General features: G+C 49.8%; 1 protein-coding gene across 2 annotated transcripts in view; it reads right to left on the bottom strand.

Moving 5' to 3' along the window:
• Positions 1-222: 222 nt before the first annotated feature.
• Positions 223-18,643, bottom strand: part of LOC111160275 (sterile alpha motif domain containing 4A) — a 203,288-nt gene continuing 184,867 nt past the window's right edge. For both annotated transcript variants that reach the window (XM_022523215.1, XM_022523223.1), the window contains 4 exons: positions 14,459-14,660; positions 13,021-13,147; positions 6,151-6,234; positions 223-470 (listed from right to left, as the gene is read on the bottom strand). In XM_022523215.1, coding sequence (XP_022378923.1) covers positions 442-470; positions 6,151-6,234; positions 13,021-13,147; positions 14,459-14,660 — 442 coding nt within the window. In that variant the 3' untranslated portion in view covers positions 223-441. The remainder of the gene's footprint in view (positions 471-6,150; positions 6,235-13,020; positions 13,148-14,458; positions 14,661-18,643) is intronic.

The raw sequence follows: 18,643 nt of genomic DNA, 5'->3' as shown, positions 1-18,643 counted from the left end.
CACGACTGCGTCCTGGGGCCTGATTGTGGAGGCGGGCTGTGAGGGGCGCCTGGGCCCAGGGTTCAGCCTCCCTCCCTCGTCTCTCCCAGCTCTTTGCCAGCGGTACTCTTTTTGTTCGTTTCTCCCCCTTTCTCCATCCAGGAAGCCACTAGCCTTCCCTCTCCATCCCCTCCCAGCCCCACATTTCCCTAGAGACCCCTCCCCACCCCGCACACCAAGCCATCCCGTGACAGAAACAAACGACAAAATAACCAATCCCCGGTCTACTGATATGTTTACAAGGACGACCTACGCTCTCACAAAATCAAAATGGGAGAGGGACCAGGGGAAAAAAAAGGCTGCAAAGTATCTCGGAGGATTCTGTGCAACCCTGAAGATGGCTGACACTGGACCCGCAGCAGTCGATTTCACGGCCAGCGCGGTCACTCTCATCTTCAGCTTCTAGATTGTGGAGGTCCGGTCAACCCCGTCTGGGAGAGAAAGAATTCATGGTGGGTACAGCTGAGCAAAACCGTTCCCTTCACGGCCACCTAGTCTCACACCGTGCACGCTGGGCTTCCCGGTCTCTGAAGACAGGTGAAGACCACACTTATCCATTCATCCACCCCTTCATTCACACACTCACCCACTCAACATCTGCGGAGTAGCCATTTTTCCAGGAACTGTAATGAGTCTGGGAACCAAGACAGGAGACCTAGTCCTCACCCTCTAAGTACACACATCCTAGTCGGGACAGCTCTGTAAAGCCACAGGGATGTAGGAGGGATCACTGCTATGATGGGAGTATGTACCAGGCACAGCAGGAAAAATGGAGAAAGATTTAAGATGTCCCTGGGAGTCAAGTGCGGTTTAACGGAGAAAGAAAATGACTTTTGTAAGATGGTGCTTGTAGGAGGAGAGAGGAGGAGGCAGGAAAGGAAGAGGGTGTGTGTGGGGAGGGCATACAACTCATGTACAGGTGTGATGTTGGTCATTAATTGGTGGGGCTGGAGGCTAGATGGAGGTTTAGGATGTGGGATGGGGGAATGGAGGAGTGGCAGGAGATGTGCTGAGAGCTGGCAGGGATACTGAAGCAGACATGCAGGTGGACCTGTCTAGCTCACAAAACTTTCTTTGGTAGCATCTCCCTCTCAGCGAGTCCCTATTGAAAGCCCCGGCATGAGGTGGTTGTGACTCTGAGCCCTAATCACAGCTGAGCAGACCAAGGGGATGCGGCTCACCCAAATTGATCTAGATTCTCTGTCTCAGAATCTGGTTAGGGGCAGACAGCATAGTTAGAGGTGTGGGCACTGGGAACGGAAAGATCCTGTGGAAGTTGGTGAATGCTATGCTATGCAACACAGGCTGTGTCTACATCATGGAGAGTCAGTGAGACCAGGCTATAAAGTGGAGGATGTGCATGTCCGAGACAGAGGACATCAGTGAGACAAACTGCTGAGGGAGCCGAAGGCTGCCCAGCTCCTTTATGGTTGTCTGCTTACACATGGGACTATAGGAGGATCCCCAGAATGAGGCCGTAAGGGTCTTGTATACTATGAACAGGAGCTTGGACTTGGTAATTGGGGCATTCTAAGCAGTAATTAGGTCTGATTTTAGAATGGTTTCTCTGGCAGCTGTGTTAGATGACCTAAAAAGGGACAAGGCTGGTGGCAGCAGGGCCCCTACAATGGTCCACGCTAGGGCTTGTCTGACAAGGGCTTATCCAGTGAGCAGAGAGAAGCATGCATGAGCCATTGTAGAGGTAGACATGACTGTGTTCAGTGGCCGGTAAATGAAGGCCAGGGAAAGAGGCAGGATGCTTCCCTGGTTTTGCTGATATCCAAACATCAGCAGGTATGTCCTGGTCTGAGCCTTGATGTCGCAAACCTGGTTTACCAGGAGGAGCACCTAGATCCAGTAGACAGAACTCAGGTGTGAGGGGAGTGGCAGCAGAGTGTTGTGGGAAAGCTGGAAGACCTAAGTGATAGGGGGGAGTACTGAATCTACTGTACAAGCCTCCTCGCCTCCCGATGGGTGGTGCCAGTCTGGTGTCTTGCCAGCAAGGACTTGAAGGAGACATGTTTAATTGAAATTTTTACTGAGATCACTGTAGGTTCACATGCAGTTATAAGAGAGTATCAGGTTTCTGGGTTTGCTGGGTTTTTCCCAATAGTAACATTTTGCAAAACTATAATATTACCATGAAGATACTGATGTTGACACAATTCACTGACTTACTCGGATTTTCCCAACTTCACTTGTACTTGTGTGTGTCCATAAATTTCCACATAGTTTTTGGAGAGATTTTAAAAAAGAAAAGCAAATGACCCTGGGAGTGTTTCTGATAATCAGGCCATCAGTCCTCAAGGCTCCCAGATGAGAACTTATAATCAGTAATGCTGCCCTGACTTCTGCAGGTGTTAACCTGAGCCTTTTATGGTGGTTCTGCAATGGTAATGGGTCATGGGAAACAGTGGGTGCATTAAGTATACACACACGTGTTGGTGTGTAGACATCACTCCCTTGTCTGTAGGAGTGAAGTGCACACACTTGCCAGGGCTCATGGCCTACTCATTAATGCCAACCCTTCATAGCTGTGTAAGTGGGGAGCAAGAAACATAAAAATCCCAACTAATCCAACCCCAAGCTGCATTTTCACTTAATTCCAATCCTATGCCTCATCCTCCAAGGGTGACAGTATTCATCTGTAGGGAAATGACCCACAGGTAAGTCCAGATTCACCATTTATAGTTGTGTAAGGTGTACAACTCCAGGGAGCACCATTTTCATGTATTCGTTGCGGGTTTTATAGTTAAATATGACAAATAACAAATCAATGGCAGAACAGCATGTTAAGAAAGTAGAGGCTTTTTCTAATTTACACAAAGTCTCCATGTCAGGGGTGCCTGGGTGGGTCAGTGGGTTAAGCCTCTGCCTTCGGCTCAGGTCATGATCTCAGGGTCCTGGGATCAAGCCTGGAGTCAGGTCCTCTGCTCAGCAGGGGGCTTGGTCCCCCCCCACCCCCACCCCTGCCTACCTCTCTGCCTATTTGTGATCTCTCTCTCTGTGTCAAATAAATAAATAAAACCTTTAAAAAAAAAAAGTCTCCATATCAGCTAGAAGTGAGGCTGTTAAGTCTCAAGAAGGAATAAGGAAAGAAGGTGAGAAGGAATGGCAAGGGAATCATGTGAAATCCATGAATCCTGGAGCACCAGAGAGTGGATGGGGCATTCCTCTTTATGGTGGAATTCACTGCAGACTCTGTCCTGCTTGGACAAGGCTCCCTTTTGTAGCCGTGGCTGTTCCCGCCCATACAACCTCTGTGCAGGAGGAAGATAGCAGCCAGGCCACCAATAAGGAGCAGGTCCAACAGAGCCAGAAGAAAGCCTTAAACCAAGATGGCAGAGGCAGCCCACCTCCTTGGCTTCCTCATGAGTTCTGTTGGAGGGGCCAAGGGGAGGGCAAAGAAGAAGCAGAAATGGAAGGCCAAAGAGAGAAAGGCTTAGACTGGCACCAGGAGGGTTGTAGTTAATGTAGGACACTGAGAGTAGAGATGTCAGCATAGAAGGATGGGCCCCTCCAAGACCTGGGGCCCATGGACTAGCCACATTAGAAAGACCATCATAGGATGTGGTGTCCCAGAACTTGGCCACCCTCCCATCCCGTCCTGAGACACAGGCAGAGGAACCTCTTTTACTTTGCTTTCCTCTCCATAATTATATGTCCTCCTGTAAAATGATTTAATTCATTGGCATTCTGTTCCCAGTGAGGTCATCTTCCCAGCACCTGGAAGAGGTGGGCCCAGCAGAGAGGTGCAGTTGCAGTGTGGGTGGGCTCATGACCACTGTGCCCAACCGGGCCACCCTGAACTTAATTTTCATTCTCTGCTCTGGAAACTGCTTACGAGGCTTCCCACCAGACGGGATTTTTGAGGAAAAACACAGCAATAAGAAGGCTTAGGAGATTAACAAGATGAAAACATTAGCAAAAAAACCCATCAGTTCATAGAGGTTTTCTGTAAAAGTAGAAGAATGAGCTAAAAAATGAAAGCTTTTCAATGAAAACCTCCCTTTAATAAAGAGCATTTGGCATTCTTGCTACTAATGATGATAATGTTAGCACTTAGCAGTTTGATAAGGGCTCCCAACGTGCCAATTATCGGAGATATATCAAGCCCTGGGAAAGAAGATCAGTTATCCTTGCTGACTCTCAAAGGTGGAGGGAGTTCCTCACCCACCAGCCACCGCTGGGTGGGCGGGAGCTTGGACTGCCTGCAGTGGGCTGAGCTTGACCTGAACACTCAGGGTCTGGGAGGCTTCGCTTTTTGAAAAAATTGAGATCTAATGTGCATACCACAAATTTCACCCTTTTAAAGTGTATAATTCAGAGGTTTTCGTATATTCACAGAGTTGTGCAGCCATCACCACTAATTCCAGAACATTTTCATCCAGTTTCCATCAAGCAATCACTATCCACTTGGCAGTTCCTTCTGGCCCCTGACAACCACTAAACCATACTGTCTGTTTCTACAGATTTGCCTCTTCTGGACATTTCATAAATTCCTAAATGGAATCGTATACTGTGCGGCCTTTTGTGTCTGGCATCTTTCATTTAGTGTAATGCTTCCAAGGTTCATCCATGTTGTAGCATGGATCAGAACTTCATTCCTTTTTAAGCTGAACGATATTCCACTGTGTGGCTATAATGTATTTCGTTCATCCATTTCTACCTGTTGATGGACCTTTGGGTTGTTTCCCATTACTCATTAGGGACTACCAGTGTGCTGACCCAGTCTCCTTGGTTAGCTGGAGAAGAGGAGCTGGTGGCATCTCCCCACAGAGGGGCCAGGAATGGACCAATGATGTGATGAAGCTTTTAGGATATGAGTGGCCAAGGGAGAGAGCAGTGTTTGCAAATGGGGTTCCTGGAACCCTGTGGAGGTCACATTAGGAGCTGTGACTTCCCACCATCTGTTCAGTCAGACGCTCTGGGAGGCCTTGGGATAGCTCACTTCTGGTACTGAGTGGAGGATTTCTTTGGGCCGTGGAGAGCCCTGCACAGCTGAGGTCAGGTAGGCGCAGTCCTTGCTTTCCAATCTCCTCCATGCTGAGCACCTGTTGGTCTCATATTTGGTGTCAGGATAAGATTGTGTTTGCAGGGACTAAAAATCTAAAAGTCCCTGGTCAGGAGGACAAAGCCCGCTGGAGCAGCAGCTGACAGCAGCCTTTCTCCCCACCACGGCTAGAGAGCGCACATTTTGGCTTTAGGTGTTCTGACTGCCCATCTCCAGGGAGAGTGAGCGCATCCCAACTGGAGAGGACTGTTGGGAAGGGTCACAGGAGGCCTCTCTGACTCAGAGCCTCCCGGAGGTTGGCAGGAAGGGGTGGACATTGCTCCTCTGCCTGCCAAACATCCCCAGGGCTGGCGCAGAGTTCAGGCTGGAGAAAAGCACTTGGTTAGTACCCGGAGGGCACTGATGGCCTCCTGGGGCTCCAGTGATGACAAAGGGCTTTGACCAGACGGACAGGGGACAACCCAGCTGCTTCTGGAGCTCCTTGCGGGGCTGCAGCCCGCAGGCACATGGAACTAGACCATCCCTGTCACACTGTGAAGGACGTCTCAGACTACTTGGGGCTCCAGGCATCGTGGAAACCATTTGGAGCAGGGAGATGTAAAAACAAGGATTTTTGTTTCAAAAATTCTATTTTTAGAACAAGCTGGGATACGCTTGGACCAGACGGGGAGATCTAGTGCCGAGAAGGAAAGAATCCAATTCTGTTGGGGCGGCGGCGGGGGGCGGGGGGGATGTTGCCACTAAAAGCCATGTCTTGTGTTTCTGACTCCTCCAGCTCCCAGCATTTGGCTGGGACAGCTGCTGTGGTAGGACCTCAGAGCGCACTGGGTGGGTGGCTCTGAGGAAAAAGGGACAGCCTTGGTCTCCGGCTCCCTGACTCACCTCCCAGAAAAGAAGGAACAGGGCATTGTGGGCTCTTCGGTGTGGTATGGCTTGACAAAGATCCAACAGCACCCTAAGGCCGTTCTCTCTCTCTGTCCCCTGCCTACCTCTTCTTATGCCTTTCCCATTCCTCCTGAGCTATTGCCAGAATGTAGACAGCAGATGGCTGCTAGTTCTCCCAGGCATGTGGTAAAAGGCGAGGAGGACCCACTCACCTCCCAGGGCGTGCTCGGTCATACTGAGGCACAAGGACTCCAGCCTATTGTTGATGTCAGGTTCAGTCACAGGAAGTTGGAATTCTGCAAGGGACAAAGGGTTATCTTGGTGACAGAGACTCTGAGAACAAGGAGAAGGTATGCACGGTGCTGTGGGGCACCACCCCGTCCACCCTGGGACAACTAGGGGAGCTCTGAGGATCAGCATGGAGGCAAGTTACACTCTGATTTCAACCAACCTATGAGTCTGTTAGGCGCACGGAGTCCACTGTGAACATGGGCAGCTGGAAGAAAACTGCTAACTAAAAATAACTGGTCAGAGTCGGAGTCTGTCAGTCCTCTGCTCAGAACCCTCCAGCAGCTTCCCATCAGAGTAACAGCCAACCCCCTGCCATGGCCTGCAAGGCCCACATGATCGGACCCTTATTAACCCTTCCCCGTGTACAGCTTTCCTTGCCCTTCCTTCCTTCCCAGGACCTCTTCTGCCCGTTTTTGCACTGCTGTTCCCTCTGCCCAGAATGGTGGTCCCTCGATACTTCCATGACTTTCTCTATCCCTGCCTTCACATCTCTGGCTCTCCTGTGTCTTTAGAAAGGACATTAGAGATAAGCAGAACTTTCCCAGCCCTATTCCTTTTCCTCTGTTTGCTTTTTCCCCACAGCTGTCACCAACATCTGGCCCATTCTTTATTTGCTGCCTGCTCCCAGTTCCATGTTCACTTCGTTGGAGCAGGACTTGGCCCTGCTGCTCCCCGTGCCTAGAAGTGGGCTTGGTGCATTTCTGATTTGTTACAAGGAAACAGAAACCACAGCATGGCACAGTTCTCGAGTGGTCTTAGAGTGACTGGCCAGGTTGGCTGGCTAACACAAGAACCCACAGAACCCACAGGGGTCTGACTCCAGAGCTGGCTCTCTCCGGCATGCTGCAGCGACTAAAGTTGCTCGTCAGTCCTTGCTGCCTCTAGCCACTTAGAAGGTCAGAGATGTCCGCTGGGCAGGTTCTCACTGCCCGGGACTAGGCTGTGTGCCTTATAGTCACAAAGCCTCCTCTACCATCTGGGCCTTCCCTATCTCAGTAGGAGCCTCCTCTGTTCTGCTGGGCCCCTCACTGTCAGTACGTCCCTCTCCCCCAGCCCCCATCATCCTGGGAAGCTCTTGAGTGTCTTTCACTGGCTTGGAAGCACCTTGCAGACAGCAACAGTGCTCTTATCTCTTTCTGAACCTCCCCTAATTCCAGCGATGGTCTTCTGGCACACTTCACACATGTCTATTGAGTGATGAAAAAGATGGAAACTCTGACAGCTAAGAACTGTGAAATCCTATAGTGGGGGTTAGGGGACAGACAAAAATCAGCAGTGTTCTGAGGGCCCGGGAATCTCAAGGTTGCCACTGTCTTCATATGTGACTCTGGGAAACTTCTCTTCTTCATTGGGCCTTCCCTCTTCAGTCTGGAAGTGGGGAAAGGATCCTGGTGGCCCAAGCTTCAGGCCATTTCCTCGCTCCTTTGAATCTCCACCAGAGGGCACTTGGGGCTGGTGGACGGGACGACAAATGAGGTTAGGTTGGTGGTTTAGTGGGATAGGAAGTTGAAACCAATGGCTAAACCAAAGTATTTGTTTTCCTTGATGAGCTACACATTTAGCTTTTCTCTGCAATCTGTGTTCCCCATCACCGGCTAATTCAGAGGCAGATGTCATTTCTGTTGTTTAAAATTCTGAGTAGATGGGCAAAATGGATCAATAAGAAAAGCACTGGGGAGCAGACAGGGTTCTTTCTGACACAAGTTCCAGCATCAATGGGTTTGAAAGGCAACTGTTGCCAATTCATGAACAGAGGATGACTGGGCTTTCCGGGAAGGGGGGCTGCTGGGAGCCAGGGAGAATGGAAGGGTCTCTCCCACCGCCACCCATTGTTGCTGTCAGAGTAGGGTCGGGGCAATCAGACAATCCAGAGGGAAGAGTATTTTAGTATTTTCATCCATTCATGTGAAAATCATATGCATGCAAAATTAGCAGCCTTCAGGGTGTGAAATCTATAAAATAGAAACACAGTTTTATATATAGCCAGTTAGCAAATATGAAAAAAAAAACCCTCAGCAATTATAACCATCCATATGCTCATTGTAAAATTTAGTTTACTCTCTAGCACTCCCCTTTAAACAAACACTGTGGAGAGATTTGGATAAATAAAGATGCTCGACATTTGGAGAGAAGTGTTTCAGCTGCAGGATTTCTTGCCAACACACAGCAAAATGCCATTTTCCAAGCCTAGGACTGCGTGTTCAAAAAAGGGGGCTGAGAAATGCGGGGCTCTCCGCTCTAGCATCTCCAAACCTTAGTGGCTGCTCTTTTAGGTTGAAAGTTGGCACGGTTGCTTTTTCTCCCTTGGCTCTTCCCTCTGGTGCGCCAGGGTGTCGCGACCCCCACCACTCTCAGAGAGGCTCCGAAAAATTCTAAGTCTTGGGAGAAGCCCATATGTTCACACTCCAGAGTTTCCTAATAGTGTGACTTTTTAATTGTGTATTTGATAAAAACAGATCCGTGGCATCTCCCCACACATACAAGACAGAGAGAGACCAGCTGGGTAGATAACAGTTTCCATCTCAGGCTAGAAGCCCTCAGCCAAGTGTGGCTTGGGTGGGCAGAACTCTCAAAGCCCCGGGAAGCATTTGGGCAGCTCCTGCCACCCAGGCACACATGACACACCAGGCTAGCTCCTGCTCTGGTTCCTGCTACCCCAAAGGCTCATTGCATTGAGCCTGGGTCCCCAGCTGTAATGGGCCAGGCAGATGCAGTTTTATGTCTTCAGTAAGGCAAAAGGGAAAGACTGAGCCTTCTCTGCTGTTGCTGGAGGCAGGCCTGTTTCCTTAACTCAGATGACATCTCTGAGAACCAGGAATCTTCCCCCTGACCATCAGAACATTCCAGTATTTAGTAAGGGTCCTCCGTCCTAGGAAGCCCAGGGTGTAGGCTGACCTGGGACTTTTTAAATTGTGCCTTTTCAGAAGTCCCATAAGTAGAGAGCCTTGTGCGCAGGCAAGGAGATTCTGGAAGGGAGCAGCCGCCCATGCCTAATGGAAGTGTTTCTGTAGGGTCCACCTGGAGGGTCCCATGTGGCTTTTTCTTGGCAGAAACCAGCCATCCTAGTTGAGTCTCACACGTGTGGCATGTGTGGTGCCGTCTGCAGCTCTCTCCCAGTCCCTGTGGCTGAGGCAAAGAGGCCAGTGTCTTCAGTACTTTAGAGAAAGAAATGGGGTATCCTAGCAAAAACCACTAGAATTCAACTTTGCCAACAACAGCCTAGGATACTTGTTGAATAGCTAGGAAAGCTTCAAGTTAAGTGAAAAGTGGGGTTGCTGGGAGGCTGAGGAGGACAGGACAGAGGATGGAGAAGTGGGATCCGGACGGGGTAAGGGGTATAAGGAAGAAAGGGAGACAGGGAGGATGGGAACCAAGCAGGACGGGGGAGGGTAGTCACAGAAGGAAAAGAAATCAGTGTGGTCAGGGCAAGAGAGCCACGCTGATAATCGCAGAGACAGTCATGGCGGTCGTGGCGAGTGGCAGAGCAACATGAGTCGCAACCCTGAGTCTGCTATGGGAACACAGCGTGTTCGCTGGTGGCCTCATTCCTAAATCTGCAGAAGTCTCTGCTATGAAAATCCTCTAGAATGCACACTTTCATGAAAAATGATGAGAATATAAGACAATATTGTACTGTCTAGGTCTCCAGACTAGAGGTACCACCTAGACTAGAGGTTGGGTCACTCTCAGTTGGACTTTCAGAGGCAGGGGAGCACGGCCTAGGTGCGTTCTTGGCTGTGATACAGTTGAGTCATTCATCAACCTCTCTACCTGAGCGGAATTGTTTGCCCTGGCCTACCAGAAGGCAGAGAGCAGAAATGCACCAGGTACCTTGAGTGGGTCCCTGTTCTGGTCCCTTCCTCTGCATAGTGGCCCCTTCCATTCCCTAATGGACCCAGTGTTTGCATGGCACTCTCCCTCTCCCCACTCTTTTGAAAGGCAGTTCTCTGAAAGGGAGAAACTCACACGAAGGAGGCAATGAATGACAACAGCTTGGGGCACTGTGCTCCCCGGTATGCAGCATTCTAATGGTGGAAGAAATACAGTCACGAGCTGGTGCATAGGGGAGGTCTGCTATGGCGAACAACTACGATACTTCATGATCGGCTGCCATGCAAGGCACCTTATTACCCATCTCACATCTGGGGCAGTGCAGCACCAAGGATAGTTTGCAGATGGTTTTGTGTAGGAAGGAAGAGAACCCCAGAATATAACTCTGTGAGACTGCCCAGCCTGCCCTTCCTCAGGCTTTTCTTTCAATGTCGGCTTCTGGTCCCTCAGCCCCTTCCTGTCAGGCCCTCCAGATGGTGAGGAGCCTTTGTAGCTTCTCGGTGTTACACCCGGGCTGTTTTGAGATCCTCTCTGACTGGATCTCAGTGGCGGCTGAGCCTCGGTCAGCAAGGAAGAAATCTTCATGACTTGTGGTCTTAAAAACCAGTGTCTGATCTGCCAGGGGCAGGAATGATCCTGGAGACTGGGGAGCCTCCCATGGCAGTGACTCTGTGCAGGGTCTGTTCCCTTCAGCCAGGAATCCCTAAGTCGTGGCTGTGCCCTGCCTTGCTCTTCATGACCATGCCCTGGGAAGAGCCACCCAGCATGGGTTCAATGTGCTGGGCAGGACTTAGGAGTGGCTCCTGCCCAGTACTCACCAGTTTATTTGCTTATGCAAATAAATAATTTATAATTTATTATTTATTTACTTATGCAAATAATTGAACCCCTCCTTTAAAAAAAAAGACCCCCCAAGCGTTCTGGAGTTCTAAGTCCCATTTATAAAGAACATCATTTAGAGACTTTCGAGTTAACTACCAGGAAAAGTGAAAATAATTATAAGTGGCTGTCTCTGGGAGATGAGGCTGGGGGCTGGGAGGGGGAGGGGAAGGGGACAGTCACTTTTCCTTAAAAGCCTTTCTATATTATTTGATTTTTTTTTTTTTTTAACAGTAAGAACAAGAGGGTGGAAATAATCTTAGGGTTATAGTTGTTCTGAGCATTAGCAAGCAACAAAGGTGCAGATGAAGGATATGTATCTACAGACTCAAAGAGTCCTCCTAGGGATGGCCCAGCTCTTCCTGGTGGGCCTGGTCTTCCCAATTCACACAGGAGAACGTGGGGGAAAGTAAGGTGAGAAGAGAGGACTGAGGACTTAGAAGAAGCCAAAGGAAGGGACAGGGGCTTAGAAAGGAGCAAGGAGGCCACAGGTGTATAGAGACTGAAGGAGAAGGAGAATGGTCAGCTGTGCTAGGCCTCCCACGAAGCTGCAGGTGGCTGGTATGTCGTCCCAGGACCAGGCCCGAGATTAGGGTCGAAGGATACATTCAAGGTGAAAGATCTCCTCGTGCCCAGGATATCTTCAAATCTCATCTAGCTTCTCTTTTATTGGAAGTGGATTATACCAAATTCTGCATGGAAACAGAGGCTGGGACTACAAGACCCAGGGAGAAGACCTTCACAACTTCATCAAATATTTCTTCCCAGGAAGCTACAAGTATCAAAGGCATTTTAAAACAAACATGCACAAACAGTAAATGTTCTAGAAGTCAAGAAGCAAGTTTAAACAAGCATTTGGACCATCTTCCTTTCCTGACACACCTTACCTTACCTCGCCATTCCTCCTCAGTGTCTCCTGATCTCCGTCCTGCCTTTCCCTCACTCCACCAGGCATACTCCTACTCAGAATCTTCCACACATTCACCACTGAGAGTGGCTAGGGTCCGAGCTCCTTGGCCTTGGGTTCAGAGCCCCCATCATTAGCCAGGATCTTTCCTGCTCCCTTGTTCTACTCGCTGCTACTTCAGCCTGACCCTTTGGCTCAGCCACGGCTTCTGGAACTCACTGAGGTACTTGGTATGATTGCGGTCTTGCTCCCTTGTCTCCTTCTGCGTGCAACTCCACCCTCCTCTTTCCACGTGTTCACTCTCTGTCCCCTGAAGCTCAGCTCCAATTCCAAGAAGCTTTCTTGCCCACCCAGGCCACAGCGACATTTCCTTTCCTCAAACTCCTGTAAGACTTGCTGTACAGAGCGTCCCTCTTGCCTAGGGTGGGTATTTTCCTACAGATACAACACCTGTACCTGTCTGATTTTCCCACTTAGAAAGTCATCAAGCTAGATTCAGTCATTGTTTGGATGGCTCTATATTACTCACAGACTCTTAAGAGGTTGCTGTCTCATAGACAAAGTGTGCAAGTGATCATTGTCTGTGCATCGCTCTGGTAACCCTGCTTTAGGAGGTGTGGTGAGAGGTGCCGCTGACTTGAAGTGACCACGCTGCTCTTTAACCAAGTAAAGGGAAGATGGCTGGTCCAAGAAGTCATGTTTGCAAGGCGCTCCCCAACCAGGGGTAAGTCTCTTAGCGTCAATGCCGTGAAAGTTTTCTCTGTCTCTGTTTCACTTTCTGCACATCCCCCTGACATACACCCAGAGTAAAAACACACACATAGACACGCACATGCACACTGCACATGGAACCCCTCGCAACTCCCCCAGATACCCTCCAGTGAGATCTTTGGTTTAATCAATCTAGAAATATGACTAGTATCAAAAATATCCCCGTCAGATTGCAACTGACTCTGGGGCTCCATGTGCTGGCTCCCAGCCAACCAGCCGCTATTCATGCTGGCAAGGCACAGTTTTAAAAAAGGAAAGGCTTCTATAAGCTCAAAAGAATGCGTGGTGACAGTTGAGGCTAAGCACTTTCCGGCTGGGTTCACAGGGGCATCTATTTTGGCGTCCTGGCCTCCCCTGTGTGTCAGGGGGAGGAGAGAGGGAGAGACCAAGTGCAGGGCCCTACCTGGCTGCTGGAACATCAGCATATTCTGTGGAGAAGTGTGCACGGGCAGCGAGCGGGTCCTTTGGACTGAGCTGTGGGTGCGGCTCGGCATGCTGTTGCTGCCCCCAGGGTTGGCAAACCACAGGTTCTAGTGAGAAACACAAAGGGGGAGACCCATTAGCCCACACACCCTGGGGTCTGGGGAGGGGTGTGGAGCAGGGCCGCCAGCCAGAATGCCAGAGGCAGATACCCCTGAAGAACTCTTTGCTAACTTCTGGGAGAGGGCTCGAGGCTCAGGCTCGTGCTGCCCATCCACATATTTATAGAGAGGGGGGTTGAGATTCCATTCATTTTCTTCCCCTCTCCAAGCCCCAGGCCTCTCTAAACCCCAGCTTAATCTGGACAGCTCTCTCCTTCACGATCTCCAAAACTCTTTTTATCCCTTTTGTTGCCTTTGCTTTTCCTATCACTTTTTTTCGGAGATGGGAAGAGTTCTATAAATGTTTGCAACGAAGAGCACAAACTATTTTGGGGCTCTCATTTGATTTTCTTTTTGAGATTCTTACAACTTACTACAAAGCGAGGGGGAGAAAAAAGAATCTTTCAGCTGGCACTGAGCTGGCACACTGAGCTCGCGTTTTTTATTATGCGGGTGTCCTGGTGGTGACTTCCTCTTGAACTGATGTGGGGCTTCCCACAACGGTCAGCAAGTGGGGCTTTCTCAGACCCTGTGGTATATGCTCTGGAGAGGAAATCCTGCCCATTTTCCCTGGAGCTGTTCTCCTGTTTTAAAACCAATCATCCCTTAGTTTCTCATGACAACGCAGACCCACTCGTGCCCCTCCAATCCCAGCCAACCTGCGGAGACCCACAAAGCTGGGCACACATATGGAAGGTGTTGCGCAGGGTGCGAAACAGAACTGGTGGGTGGGGAGCCGTGGGACAGAAGTCAAATCTAAATCACACAGCCTGGCCTTGAACAGGTGGAGAATGTCCAGCTCTTTCTCTGACAGCCTCTCTCAGACTCCTCTTTGGATTCTCCACCACAGCTGGGACGGTGACAAAGGAGCTTTTCGCGGTGAATAAGGCTAAGAAAGCTCCTTAGAACTCTGGAACCCAGATCTGGAGGTGGTGTGTTCTGCTGGGGCAGGTCAAGGAGCAGGGGCACATAAAAGGTCTTGCATTTCCTCCTACAGGGTGCTATGTGCAGGGCCACCAAGGTTAAAGTGGCCAGAGGGCATCCTAAGTAAATCCCATGAAGCTGGGTGCCCTCATGGGATTGCTCGGTCTCCCAGAGAAACAGCACAAACCACTGGCTACTTTCGAGCACAGGGACCCCTGTATCTCAGTGCAGCCCTCCTTGGCCTCTGTGCTCACCGTGGGGTCATGTAGGGATAGGTCCTGAAGCCTGGGGCCCTGAGCTTGGCGGCCTACCCCACTCCGCAGACACAGAACCAACCTGTCTTCCTTGCTTCATGATGGTGGGGTTGGCTGCGGTGCTGCGCTGGGTGGAGCTCACGAATCCACTGGTGCCCAAGAGGCCGAGGCGGGCAGATGGGACGTTCCGGGAGGGGATCTGGTACTGGCGAGGGTTCCGCCGACCCATACCACCGCCCACAGACCCGGCTGTCGGGAGGGAGTTGGACTGCCCAAAGCCGCGGCTGCGAGAGGGGAGAGAGCAGTGAGAGGCTGTTAGCCACCCAGCGCAGTTCCCAAACCCCAGGCTGCCAGTGGGCTGCCTTCCCGGAGTCTGCTTGCATTTTGACGGTTATGAGGTCTCTCTAGGGGCACAGGGTAGCTGCGTGCAGGAAAAGGCTAGGATTAAGATGACAGCTAAGAGACATCCGAGAGGGACTATCATGTGCACCATCCTGGGACTTTGACCCTGATTCTCCAGTCCTCATGAAAACCCTAGGAAGTAGGTGCCCTATCCCCTTTTTCAGCTGGAGAATGAACACTGAGTGCTTTCTGATTTTGCAAAGGTCCCGCGGGCAGCAGGGGACAGCGCTGAAATACGAGCCTAGGAGGTTGGCCGGGGTGCTCTTCAGCGGTCTTGCCTGCTGGGTCCTAGGACCCTGAGCGCTCACATGCCCATCCCAAAGCCACATAGAGCAAGAGCGCAGAGCCGGGATCCGTGCACCTTCTGCCACACCACAGCCTGTTTCTGATGTCTGTGTAGCACACTTGGAAAGGGTAGCCTGTGAGCCCCGCTAGGATGGCAGCTCTGAGACAGAAAAGACGGCACCCATTCTCAGCAGTCCTGCATGGCCCAGGCCGCTGGCTCTCTGCACAGTGAATGCAGGCTGAGTGAATGAACGGACATTCATCTCTGCCATCAGGATGCTTCTCCCTGTGGAAGCGCGGACCCCATGTCTGGGGCTCTGATTCCCAGCTTGAGAGTTGGGAAGGGGAACAGAGATGATGATGTTTGCAAGTATTCTGGACCTAGGACACTGATGGCTCCCCAACTCCACAGGCCCTCCCTGCTGCAGAAAGATGGGGAGGTCCCATGCTTCCCCACATGGACCCAGGGAGGCCGCCATGGACCCGTGGCATGGCATTGGGACACCGTGCTCCCACTTCTCCAGTGACCTCAGCGCTCAAGAACTCCTCCTTCTCCAACATGCTTCAGGTTCCGGGACGGTACGCAGCAGCCAGTAGGGTTTCAGAACCAGCACATTCTTTCCAAGCAGAGTCAGCTTTAGTCATTCACTGATGTTTAACTCGAAATGCTTTACCTCCAATGGCCACAAGATGGAATAGACTTGCTTTCCCAGCCACACAGGGGAGGTTCGTACCAAGCCTGTGAGGGGACTCCAGCAGACGGGGATGACGTAGTTTAACCAGCTGAAGAATTTAATGGGGATTGGGGGGGGGTGTTGCAAAATAGTAATATCCTGTGAAAGAGAATTGTGTGGGGGGGGGCATCTAAGCCATTAGACAGGTGATCTCAGAAAATATTTCTCTTCTCCCCAGAATGCCTACATTTCCTAGGGGGAAAAGGGGTGGGGAAGAGAATTCCACAGGTGAGCTGGCAGCAACTGATTTCTGGACCTGTGTCTTTCCACTTCTAGGTTTTTGAGGCAAAGGAAAGGGTTCCTGATTCCTGTCAGGGACTTATCTACATGTAGTGAGGAGGGTACTAATGGGTTCTAGGTCTCCCCCACTTTTTTTTTTTATGAACATTAAAATTTTTTGGTTTGGAAGAAATCTGGGCCTGGAGAGGGTAAGAGCTCCTAGATCGTACGATCTAGGAGACCTCTTTTGGAGGACGGACAGTCTGAGTTCCATGACAGGTGGAAACAAGAATCAAGGTTGTTTGCTTTTTAAGCGATGAAAACTTGTCCTTTGGCCACCTGGCAGATGATTCAGTATTCTAAGACTTTTCCTTATTTAGTGCAGATAGCTTTTTTGCTCATTTTCTTTTTTGGTCAGATTTTTAAAAAGTTATTTCATATGCAAAATACAGTAGTCAGTGGGTGACGTTAAAATGATTTGTGCTTCCAGGAAGGCAAGATGATATCCTCGAGCAATATCATGTGGGTAGAAGATTCTGTGATGGGACACTTAGTCACTGAAACCAGGGCTCCAGGGACTCCTACAGCTAGGACCCATGAGCTGGGCTGTATGTGGCAGGTAGAGCCCAGAACATTATGGGATCAGACTAGATCGGGGGTAGAATTTGGCTAGGTCATCTTTCTAATGGCTGTGGGACCCTACTGTGACACCCTTAGTTGGTTATTACAAAGCCAGAGTTTTGAGGGTTACTTAAGACCACTAGGCTTAATGACATAATCATTCTTTCCGGGGGTGGGGGAGGGGAACAAAGTGACACTAGTTAAGTTTTCATTTCTCATTCTTTTGCTCTGCCCATCTGTGTCTTTCTCTGCTTCCCTAAATCTAGCCAAATGACTTCATTACCTTGAAATGCGCAGACAGGCTGATTAATAAGAACCAATTAAGTTGGTATTTCTGATCATTCAGGCAGGGGCTGGGTGGCAGTTACCTTTGTATTATGGGAGAAACGGTTCTTCAAAGCAAATTAATAGCATAAAAAGACCCCAGAAGTAATACTTCTGAGAACAAATGATTTTTCTAGAGCTTTAGCCACTTCCACAACTGATGATTGAATTCATTCTTATCTCATCAATAAAAACAAGTCCATCAAGACTCCAATATGGCAAAGTTTGGGTAGCCCAATACACACGTTAGTAACACTCTAGAGAGCTCAGGGTTCAGGGGAACTCCGATATGCACCCCGGACAGAGCAGAGCTGACAGAGGCAGGCGATGACACTTTTGAGAGAAGCAAAGAGCTCAAAAGCTCTGTCTTCCTCTTTATCCTCTAAATTCCTTCTTCCTCTTTCAACATGTTTCCCGAGGGCTTGGTGGTGTAAGAGGGGTCTGGAACCTCGTCCTCTCGCTTCAGAGATGTATGACTGCCCTTACAAGAAGGGAGAGTGAACCTGGGAAGGGGGCAGTCCCCAGGACAAGAGGCCTACTAGCGTGTCTTGCTTTTCACCTGGGCTCCTGGGAATCCTCAGAGTGCACAGGTGGTCCCAGCCCATCTCCCCAGGGAAGGCAACCCCAGAGAGCTCGGATCCAGGGAGTTGCCATGAGAGGGCCGCTCTGCCTGATGGTTTTTTCTGCGCATTGACTGGAGAGCATGAGGGCTGCCTGGCATGTGTAGTGGGTTAAAGGCACGGACTCTGCAGCTGGTGGTGGCCTGCCTGGTCCAAATCCTGGACACCCACTGCCTACCGAGTCCTCTGTAAATGGGAGTTAATAATAGCAACTCTACCTCATATGGTTGTTGCAAGGATTAAATGTATTAATATTCCTAAAATGCTTGGATACCACTTGGCATACAGGAAGTGCTAAATGTTTGTTTAATAAATAACAGTGTAATGTATGCTCACAGGTGATAACACTTCAACTTTTCCATTAATCTTTAATGAAAACTTTCCATAAATCCCAGCTATCCTTATCTCCCCCAGATGATGTAAAACAGTGGTGATTTAAGACACACTTCTGCAAATAAATGCCAAAATTGTTAATGACACAGAGCTTCTCTGTGCACATTGAGAAATGAATTCAGAACTTTTCAGGTGCAGGTGAAAAATTATTTATCCACTCATGTTTAAAAATGTAAAACAGAGAGTTGATTTTTCACGATGTTTGTACTGTCATCCTTTGTCTCCCCCCAACTGCCTGTCACTGCTGAAGGCTTCACCCCACACCTCCCTAAATTCCTCCCCCGGACTGTCGCTGTAATTCACCTCTAATATGCAATCGGATTCCTCCATTTAAAACCAGATTAAGGTAATGGGTTCTAAAGTACAACGAGGCTTATTTTTAACCGCATCCAAGAAGCGGAAGTACTATGAAAACTCAAGAATGGTGCTGCTTCACTCTGGGACTGCAGCTCAGACCAAAATAGACCAGCACTGGGCTCTTCACCCTGCCACCAACTATAATTAGCTAGTCTGCTGCGAGAAGGGAGAAAGAAATGACACTGCCTCAGAAAGTGCTGCTGGAACAACCCATTTTTGTCCCTTTCAGGGCCCCCTTTTGCAGACAACCCCCAAAGTGCTTTGCAGGCAATTCCTTCAACTGTATCCATCTCCCCCTCGATGCCCATCTGG

This window comes from Enhydra lutris, unplaced genomic scaffold, assembly GCF_002288905.1.
Source record: "Enhydra lutris kenyoni isolate GAN:26980312 unplaced genomic scaffold, ASM228890v2 scaffoldscaffold4, whole genome shotgun sequence".
NCBI lineage: Eukaryota > Metazoa > Chordata > Mammalia > Carnivora > Mustelidae > Enhydra > Enhydra lutris.
This window is presented reverse-complemented; position numbering and strand designations above follow the sequence as displayed.